Source organism: Littorina saxatilis, linkage group LG10 (genome assembly GCF_037325665.1).
Source record: "Littorina saxatilis isolate snail1 linkage group LG10, US_GU_Lsax_2.0, whole genome shotgun sequence".
NCBI lineage: Eukaryota > Metazoa > Mollusca > Gastropoda > Littorinimorpha > Littorinidae > Littorina > Littorina saxatilis.
In genome coordinates, this window is record NC_090254.1 from 42,286,954 (window position 1) to 42,297,571 (window position 10,618).

The following is a 10,618-nucleotide window of genomic DNA, read 5'->3' on the forward strand; positions in this document are numbered from 1 at the left end:
GTATTCTTCTCCTTCTTCTTCTTCGTTCATGGGCTTAGACTCCCACGTTCACTCATGTTTTTAGCACGAGTGGATTTTTACGTGTATGACCGTTTTTACCCCGCCATTCAGGCAGCCATACGCCGCTTTCGGGGGATTTGAAGGTATCAAAAAGGGGAGTTCCACTGTACCTGGGTTTATCTTCATCTCAGACTAGTTGACCTATATAATTGGGACAGATATTGGCAATTAGCTGGGGTATGGTGTGGTATTCTAAATACCAAGAAACATGCAGCTGTCTACTTTATCATGCTATGTTTGTTTGGCCTTAACTTGAGAATTCTGCTGAAAACGTTCATAGCAGACATTTATGAAACACGTAACTTGAGAATTCTGCTGAAAACGTTCATAGCAGACATTTATGAAACACGTAACTTGAGAATTCTGCTGAAAACGTTCATAGCAGACATTTATGAAACGCGTAACTTGAGAATTCTGCTGAAAACGTTCATAGCAGACATTTATGAAACGCGTAACTTGAGAATTCTGCTGAAAACGTTCATAGCAGACATTTATGAAACGCGTAACTTGAGAATTCTGCTGAAAACGTTCATAGCAGACATTTATGAAACGCGTACGTTGAGATTACTGCTTACAACGTTCATAGCAGACATTTACGAAATGCGTAACTTGAGAATTCTGCTGAAAACGTTCATAGCAAACATAAATGAAACGCGTAAATTGAGATTAAATTACATATCTTACCCAACTCACATATAGCAATTAACTCTAGTTCAGTGCTGGTAACGCTGTACGCACCCCCTTGGCAACAAGGGGAGCCACTCTAAAAAAGAGAGTGACACCACCCATAATGCAATATTGATACATAGCTTGACTTCCGCATGCGCGCGCACACGCCGCCATCTTATCATTCCATACTCAGCGCCCAGTGAGACTGGTCGTGTTCTGTACGCTCTGGCTGTTTGCAGCCTGCTGTCATTTCGTCTTGGATTTGGACAGCTCCCTCTTGGTACTTTGCTTGTTCTTGCCTTCACTGCTGTTGAGGTGAGATCGTTCTTGAATTGTTTTGCTTGGTTGTGGTCGTTTGGCCCTAATGTGAACTTGTAAAATTTTTCTTGTTGAAATTTTTTCGCGAGTTTGTGTTTTGGTCATGGCGGATAGCCCTAAGAAGCGGCAGTCGTCGAAGCCAGTAACTGCTGAGTCTTCTCCGGTTAAGAAAACGCCTCGGAAAGCAAAAGCTACCGGCCACAGTCTTGTTTCTGTTACTGAACCGTCGACGCAAAAATGTTTTGATGTTTTGATTGATATGCCTCCTGCTTCTAAGACTCCAGCTAAACCTGTAGACAAAGTTGCGCATGTTGATAAGCCCGTTAAAGGGTCACCCGTTTCTCTTCTTCCCGGGCTTGCGTCCGCAGACGTGGCCGCATTGTTTCTCTCCCTGAGTTCGCAGGTATCGTCTTTGGCTGCCGACATTGCTTCCACGCGGGCGGAAGTGCGTGCCCTTCCCGCCGGTGTGACTGATCTTTCTTCTCTGGCTTCCATCCGCCCTTCGTCTTCGACTTCCGTTGTGCGAGCGGACGTGCATGCGTCGCAGGATGGGATGACCATGCCTTCTCTGGTGGCTGTTGGTCCGGTTCCCGGTGGCTCTAGCCAAGAACAAGGTATGTCTTCTGTCCTAGTACCCGGGTTCTCCGGGGAAAGGACAGAGCGTCCCCAAGAGGAAGTAGCCCCCGGCATTGAGCTCAGGGTGAAAAGTTCCGAAGCTTTTGCTGGCCGGAACTGCTTAGGCAGTCGGTCGGCGGAAGTTAGGAGCCTTGGAGAGCGAACGGAAGTTCAGACCCGGCGATCCGAAGCCTATAGGGACTTTGGTCACGTCGGTTTGCTTCCGCTTCCGCCAGGAAGACGGCAGTATAGCTGACTCACTCGTTGACTATGGCAGTCAGGGGGGGGGTCAGCTTCCGGACGGCACGGAAGTGCTTGACGGCTGCTCAGATGACAGTGCTTCCGCAGTGGTCGAGGGCACCGGATTCAAACTTCCGTACAGGCTGGCTGATGCAGTGGCTATAGCAGCTAAGACGGCTTCAAGGTACTTCGCAGAGGGGGTGGTGGAATCCAAGTCTTTGGTGGTTCCTCCTCCTTCTGCACTTGGAGATTTTCGCGGCGTGAAAGAAGTCAAAAGGACTTTTCGGTTTCTTGAATCGCCCGCTGTGGCTTTCGAGTTTTCGAGAGTGTTCAAGAAATCTTCGCTAGCTAATTCTCAGGCGGCCCCTGTTCCTTTGTTGGTTCAGCATGGGGAGGCGCCTGATTCGGCGGCGTCGTATCTGGCTCAGCCAGGACAGGTTGTACCCGGTGCTGTGGCCCTTCGCAACTTTAAGTTGACGACGCATCCGGTTGACTTGATTCAGTCTTTTGGTCTTCCAGTTTCACCCGAGCTTGCCTCTCTAAGGGAGGATGGTTATAGCAAGTAGAGGCCTATGCCTTGCACGGAGGCCACCATGGTCTCTCTTGAAGAGACTGGGAGATCTCTTTTGGAATTATCCTCGGTGTCCGAGTCTCTGCAACGTTCGTTGTCGAGATCTTTAGCCACGAGTCTGGAGCCTTTTGAGTTTCGCTACGACGCTTCGGCTGAAGACGTAACAACTCTGCTGGCTACCTTGGCCAAGGTCTCTCGTGAGCAGATGGCTTTGTCAGCCAAACTTTACACTCATGCGGTGCTCTCGCGCAGGAATGCTTTCCTGAGTGGTTCGAAGATCAGGGACAAAGCGACCATTGACAGCCTGAAGTTCTCTCCTTTTGAGGACGGCTCTCTCTTGGGTCGGTCGTCTATTGATGCGCTCCAGAAGGAGACGCAAGATGCTAGAGACTTGGCGATCTCTAGAATTGCGCATCAGGGCTTTCTAAAGCCACAGGCTAAGCCCTATACGCCGGTGGAGGCAAGAGTCAGAGTCAGAGTCAGAACTCCTCTTTTCGTGGCAGGGGGCGGGGCGCCTCCTATCAGAAAAGGGGCTCCTTTGGAGGTTCTAGGGGGTCGGGGCGCAAGCCTCACCCCCAATGATGGCTTCCCGAACAGATAGTCCCGTTGACCCCCACCTTTGTGGTGGCGGGCGGCCCCTCCAGGGCCATCGCTGCCGGGACTCGTTTGGTGTCCAGTCAGTGGATCTTAGGGATAATCGGTTCGGGATTCCGTCTTCTCTGGGCAGACGGGAAGGCACCGCTGTCCAGGATACCGCCGCCTTTTGTGTTTCCGCGGGACGCGGAGGCCAAAGCAGCTATTCAGGGAGAGGTCGCTGCACTCCTTTCAAAGTTTGCGATCGAGGAGGTGCTCGATCACAGGTCCCCAGGCTTTTACGGCAGACTGTTCGTTGTACCCAAAGCCTCGGGGGCGTGGAGGCCTGTTCTGGATCTGTCTCCGTTGAACAAGTTCCTGCGGGTCGTGAAGTTCACGATGGAGACACCTACCTCAGTGAGGGAAGCCCTTCGGCCAGGGGACTGGGTCACGTCCATAGACCTGACCGACGCGTATTTTCACGTTTTGATGCATGCGTCGGACACAAAATGGCTTCGTTTTCGTTGGGGAGAGAAGATCTTTCAGTTTCGGGCGCTCCCGTTCGGTCTGTCTCTCTCCCCCTGGATATTCACGATGGTCGTGCGCCAACTCTGTGCCCTTGTGAGACAAGAGGGTGTGAGGCTGAGAGCCTACTTGGACGACTGGTTGATTTTGCATCAAGACCAGGTCCTCTGCAATACGCACACTCAGAGGGTGCTCAGTCTGGCGTTTCAGCTCGGTTTCACGGTCAACCGTGTGAAGTCGGAGTTGGTTCCCTCCCAGCAGTTCACGTATCTGGGGATGGAGTTCGATACACTGGACTGGTCAGTTCGCCCGTCTCGAAAGAGGGTGGACAAGTTACAGGAGGCTATCCGTCTGCTTTACGGAAAGAACTCGTCCACAGCCAGAGAGCTGACATCTCTGCTAGGCCAGATGGAGTCCATGGCCTCTGTTGTTCCTCTGGGAAGAGTCCACAAGAGGCCCTTTCAAGCAGCGCTCCAAGCGCAGTGGGACCAATCGACTCAGAACTGGAATTGTCGAATCGAGTTGGGGTCATGGTTCAGTCGCACAACGAGCGTATGGCTCCTTCCCTGGGTTTCACAGGGGGTTCCTATTGTTCCCCCGGCACCGGAGAACAATCTGTTCACGGACGCCTCGCTGTCGGGCTGGGGGGCTCATTTGGCAGACCAGACTGCGTCAGGGGTGTGGGACGCCAGTCAGGCCTCTATGCACATAAATGCTCTGGAACTGGAGGCTGTGGCACTGGCTCTGCGTTCGTTTCTGCCTCTGCTGGCAAACAGTCATGTCCTGATACACACGGACAACACGACAGTAGCGGCTTACATAAATCACCAGGGCGGCTCGCGCTCTCAGGTTCTGTCGAACAGCGTGTGTCAGTTACTGGTCTGGTGCAGCGCTCACAACATTCGGCTGTCAGCTGTCTATCTGAGGGGCTCTCTCAATGTGTTGGCCGACTCCCTCAGCAGGGGGAGCAAGGTCTTGCACTCAGAATGGACTCTCTCCCATCAAGCTCTGGATCGTCTTTGGGTCCAAGTACACAAGCCTCCCATCGATCTGTTTGCAACGAGATTCTCGGCTCGTCTCCCTCTGTTTGTCTCTCCGTTTCCGGACCCTCTAGCTTGGGCCGTGAACGCACTGGATCTGGATTGGTCAAACCTGCAGGCTTACGCCTTTCCCCCATTTTGCCTGCTAGGCAAGGTGGTTCGCAAAGCAGACTTAGAGAAGCCAGCGTCGATTCTGGTGGCCCCTCTGTGGCCCAGTCAACATTGGTATCCGGATCTTGTGCGCATGGCGGTTCGTCCGCCCATTCCTCTAGGCGTCCGAAAGGGCGACCTGTTACAACCCAGGTCAGGCATTCCGCACGGGGACCCTCAAGCGTTGCAGCTTCACGGCTGGGTTCTATCAGAGTCTCTCTGCTCCGTGCGGGTGCCACAAATTCAACTCTGAAGTTTGTTCAGCAAGCGCATAGAGATTCGACGAAGTCTGTCTATTCATCGCACTGGTCTGCGTGGGCTAAGTGGTGCTCTAACCCTCTCTCTCCCAGGTCAATGCAGGTTGCCAACCATTTATCCTGGTTGGCAGGGAAGGGGGGGGTCTCCTTCTTCTTTGCGCGTGAGGCGTTCTGCTATCTCTTCTACGTTTAGACAATTGGGCCACAAAATTGATTTGAGTGGTGTGATCGCGAGTGTGCTAAAAGGCGCTTCCCTGCTTTCAGCTCGGTCCAAAATTCAGCTCCCTGCCTGGGACCTGTTTTTAGTCTTACGTTTTTTGGCCTCAGAGGACTTTGAGCCTCTTCACCTGGCTAGCTTGGCTAGCCTTACGAGAAAAACTTTGTTTCTAGTGTTACTTGCTACGGCTCGTCGCGGTAGCGAAGTCCATGCTCTATCGGGTTTGGATCGGGATATTGCGTCAGAAAAAGATGGCTCATTTTCTCTGAAGTTCAGACCTGATTATTAGCGAAAAACCAAAAGCCTGGTCAATCATCCCCGGTGATTCATATTCCCCCCTTGAGCGCTGTGCTCGCTCAAGGAGATCCCGACTTGTGTAACTGCCCTGTTAGATCTCTCAGCAGTTACTTGGCTAGAACGTCTCCGCTTCGTTCAAAATCTCAAAAGTTGCTTTTTATCTCTCTCAACACCGTGAGAAGCAAAGACATTTCAAAAGTGACCTTGACTAAATGGGTGTCTGCGACCATTAGGCAGGCCTATGCTTGGTGGCAGAGCCAGTCTGGCGATGCTCGTGCCATTTTACCTCTCACCTCGGCTAGAACGCATGAGGCTCGGGCTTGGGCTTCGTCCTTGGCAGTGCTCCGCTCAGGACGCCTCTCGGAGGTGCTGGCGGCGGCTTATTGGCGCTCAGAAGACATCTTTATCAACTACTATTTGAGAGATGTTGCCGCAGTTCGGCAGGACGGATCCTCTTCTCTGCCAGCTCTGGTAGCGGCAGGGCAGGTTCTTCGAAATTGAGAAGGTTAGTACCCACCACCTATAGTAGCAATCTGCTATATGTGAGTTGGGTAAGATATGTAATTTAATCAAAAATTTTAATAATAAATTTTCATTTGATTAATATACTTACCCAACTCACATCGTTTATTCCCTCCCGCCTCCCCGCTGTGGTGGTAATTGGGACTAAAAAAGAAGTGAGTTGGGCTTCGTTTGGAATGATAAGATGGCGGCGTGTGCGCGCGCATGCGGAAGTCAAGCTATGTATCAATATTGCATTATGGGTGGTGTCACTCTCTTTTTTAGAGTGGCTCCCCTTGTTGCCAAGGGGGTGCGTACAGCGTTACCAGCACTGAACTAGAGTTAATTGCTATATGTGAGTTGGGTAAGTATATTAATCAAATGAAAATTTATTATTAAAATTTTGATTACTGCTTAAAATGTTCATAGCAAACATAAATGAAACGCGTAAGTTGAGATTACTGCTGAGAACGTTAATAGCAGACATTGTTTGGGGTTCAAAACAGTTATTGGGTCCGCAGGAAAACAAACATAGGGTCGCTCGGGGAATCAGAAACTATGATTATTATTTTTTTGTGTTGCTTAATTCATTGTCTCCCAGGTACGGGATATATCCGTACCCACTCATATGGCTATATAGCTATTCTGATGGACACGTGGGGGAATTCGGGGGCTGTGATTGGATGGTCTCTTCCGATCATCAAAGCATAATGCTACGGAAGTCGGCCATTTTTGCCAATATCCAAAAGCATATTGGCAATAACAAAGACGCATGGTTCCGGTTTACCCATCTGTACCACACGATGTTTTAATCGACAACAGCATACACTGACAACTTGAAATTCTTCTCGGGAATGTTTTTCAGCTTTAAAAATGTCGATAGCATACCCTTTTCTGCTAACTTCTCGATGAAACAGGACTAAATCAATTATTTTCTGTCCCTAAACACCACAAAATGCCCAAAGTCGAAAGGTGTAGTACAAACAGGGGAGTAAAACGGAACAGCCGTTTTTGTGTGCCTGTGTCAGTTGCCGACTGACACAAACTTTCGCATTCGGCTTTTCTTATCTCGTAACTCCACACTAAATACCCCACTTCCCCTCTGAAGTATTGATGTACAACCCATGGCACTAACATTCATGTAGTCGTTTATAACTGAGGTTGAAAAATTCGCTTCATGACTGTAATGAACAGTAAACAATAACATCACAATGACGAGACAAGTATAAATGCCATTCACCCAAACTGAAAACTTCGCTGCCGTCTGCTCGCGATTAGCTGTTCTCTTCTCCTCCCCTTGTTGCATCCTAGTTCTTCAGTTGTTTCTAGTTTTCCGTTTATGTTGTGTTTTGGTCTTCTTCATAAGTAGTCTTGTTCAAAATTAAAAAAACTCAAACTTCTTTTTGTTGTATTCGAATGAACTAATAAAAAGCTGTTTAACAGCTGTGTTGTCAAATCGAGTTTTTTTTCCAAAGTCAGTGTGGCGCCTGCGCAAAACTAATGCGCATAAGAAACGGCGTCTGCTATCAAACCCTGAAATCAACGCATCGACGCAAAAACTGTCATTTTGTAAGTTTGGAACAACAAATCAAGGTCAGAACAGCTATATAATCGCTATTGTGTTTTCAGCGTGGCAATAGGGTCCGATATTTAGACTCGAACAAATATAATGCGACTCGTCTTCGACTCGTCGGCATTATACTTATCTCGTCTAAATATCGGACCCTATTGCTACGCTGAAAACACAATAGCTGTTACTATCTGACCAGGTACGAATATATCCGCTCAGACTGTTAGGTTCAGTCACTTCCTGTAATGTCGATCTAACGCCTGCATTCCAGCTTGTTGATACACAGTTACTACACAGTAACTACAGTTCCGAGTGACCTGCTGCAGCACAGCTGGTCTCGGCTAAAAAAAAACCTTGGTCATTGTAGCTGGGGTAGAAAGTGTTAAGCGTTTGACAAATGTCTTGTTTCAGTACCCACCGGTCCTGGACCCGATGACTGGTACGCCCAAGAATGGTCTTTGGATCAAATTTGAACCCAGGAACAGCGCTCAGTGAATCTGGGAGTCAATTTTCAACCCAGGAACAGCGCTCAGTGAATCAGTTTGTGAGTCAATTTTCAACCCAGGAACAGCGCTCAGTGAATCTGGGAGTCAACTTTCAACCCAGGAACAGCGCTCAGTGAATTTTTGAGTCAATTTTCAACCCAGGAACAGCGCTCAGTGAATTTTTGAGTCAATTTTCAACCCAGGAACATGGCTCAGTGACTAGACGAATGGTGGAAATAACTCTGTCGGGTTTTCATGGGTTGTGGATGTGTTGCTTTACCGTGTTTCTCTTTGCTTTTTTTATGTGACAGGGGAGGCTACCGCTCCTTTCGCAGCAGACTCTGCACCCGAGTTGTTGGCCTTTAAGTCAACACCAGTGGGTTGTGGAATTCTGTTTGTGATGGGGTCTGGTGGTTTCCGATTGTCTGTATGTTCATGGAAACCTTCGGGTTTGCATAACAGTTTTTATAGGGCTAAGAAATTAGCCCTAACATTTTCAATCCTGTTTGATTGCAGTTCGCCCCCCGAGGTGATCGTATTGTTTCGGCACTCGGTTACATTTAGAAAGACCATGGCAAGCTACGCGTGTCATTGTAGCTTGCCTCAGTGTTTGTAAGGTTTCAGGGAAAGCAAATCTTCCACAGCCAATAAAAACTTGTCAGAGTTATTTCCAAACGTTTTCATCTCAACGTTCGGGGCTTCTCATGGCGTTTAAAATGTTGGTTTCAACAACATTTATTCAGAAACAATTGGAAGGATGGCAGATAGTATAATAGGAATATTTGGGACCACAAAACTAGCTAGGCCAATACTTAATGTGGTTACATATTTATAACTAGAACAAATTGCTTTATATATCACTTGTAGCCCATGACCATAAAATACTTGTATCTGTGTGCGATGTAGATGACGTTAGGTGTATTTACCTTATAGTCGACCAGTTTAAGTGTGCATCAGTTCAAAAAAAATAATACAGGAACGGGCCTGAAGCCCTTACGGCCACAATACGTACCAGGTACGTACTTTGGTATAAAAAAAGGTCTATACTCATGAAAGGGAAACAATCGCTGTATATTGCCTTTTGAATTGCAGCAAGATGATTACCTCCCCTGGAGACCATTTTCTCAGTTAATGGTGCTTGTTATATCTTGTTTGTTATGTGTTTTTTGTAATTGATTTTTTTAGCTAAACACTTGCGGAAGTCAAGGATTTTCATCCTTTTTAGTAGTGGTGTATAATATGGCGCGCAGCATCAGGACACTCTCATATACACACACACTCAAGCCAAAACACACTCGCACACGCACACACACACACACACACACACACACACACACACACACACACACACACACACACACACACACACACACACACACACACACACACACACACACACACACACACACACACACACACAGAGAGACACACACACGCCTGCACTACTACTACCACCATCACATACACACACACACATACATACACACACGCACAGACACACACACACACCTACACACAGACACACACACACACATACCCACACACACACACCTGCACTACTACTACCACCATCACATACACATACATAATTCGCCACTTGTCACAATACAGTTACAGCAGATTGGGATGAGACAGATAGGGCCAGGACATGGCAGATTGGGATGAGACAGATAGGGCCAGGACACTGCAGGTTGGGATGAGACAGATAGGGCCAGGACATGGCAGATTGGGATGAGACAGATAGGGCCAGGACATGGCAGATTGGGATGAGACAGATAGGGCCAGGACATGGCAGATTGGGATGAGACAGATAGGGCCAGGACATGGCAGGTTGGGATGAGACAGATAGGGCCAGGACATGGGATGAGACAGATAGGGCCAGGACATGGCAGGTTGGGATGAGACAGATAGGGCCAGAACATGGCAGATTGGGGTGAGACAGATAGGGCCAGGACATGGCAGGTTGGGATGAGACAGATAGGGCCAGGACATGGCAGGTTGGGATGAGACAGATAGGGCCAGAACATGGCAGGTTGGGATGAGACAGATAGGGCCAGGACATGGCAGGTTGGGATGAGACAGATAGGGCCAGGACATGGCAGGTTGGGATGAGACAGATAGGGCCAGGACATGGCAGATTGGGATGAGACAGATAGGGCCAGGACATGGCAGATTGGGATGAGACAGATAGGGCCAGGACATGGCAGATTGGGATGAGACAGATAGGGCCAGGACATGGCAGGTTGGGATGAGACAGATAGGGCCAGGACATGGCAGATTGGGATTGGCAGGTTGAGAGGCTGCAGACTGGGATAACACCGCAACATCATGTTTTTGTTTTATATCACTATTGCCACACTCAGTCTATTTCTGACAAATGAGTACACCTAGTAAATGTCAGACAGAAAAAAGTGAAACAAACATTAATATAACCCAATATTGACGGACTGTGTGATGATATCTTCTGCTATGGTCTGTTGAGACAGTGATATCAAAATCGAGACAGGAGGTCGAGATTGTGATATCACTG

At 48.5% G+C, this 10,618-nt stretch overlaps 1 protein-coding gene across 1 annotated transcript in view; it reads left to right on the plus strand.

Annotated features, from left to right (window-relative positions):
- Window positions 1–9,485, plus strand: part of LOC138978878 (cytochrome P450 3A11-like) — a 31,414-nt gene extending 21,929 nt beyond the window's left edge. Inside the window, exon 15 of the mRNA XM_070351685.1 lies at window positions 8,015–9,485. Coding sequence (XP_070207786.1) covers window positions 8,015–8,098 — 84 coding nt within the window. The 3' untranslated portion in view covers window positions 8,099–9,485. The remainder of the gene's footprint in view (window positions 1–8,014) is intronic.
- Window positions 9,486–10,618: the final 1,133 nt, after the last annotated feature.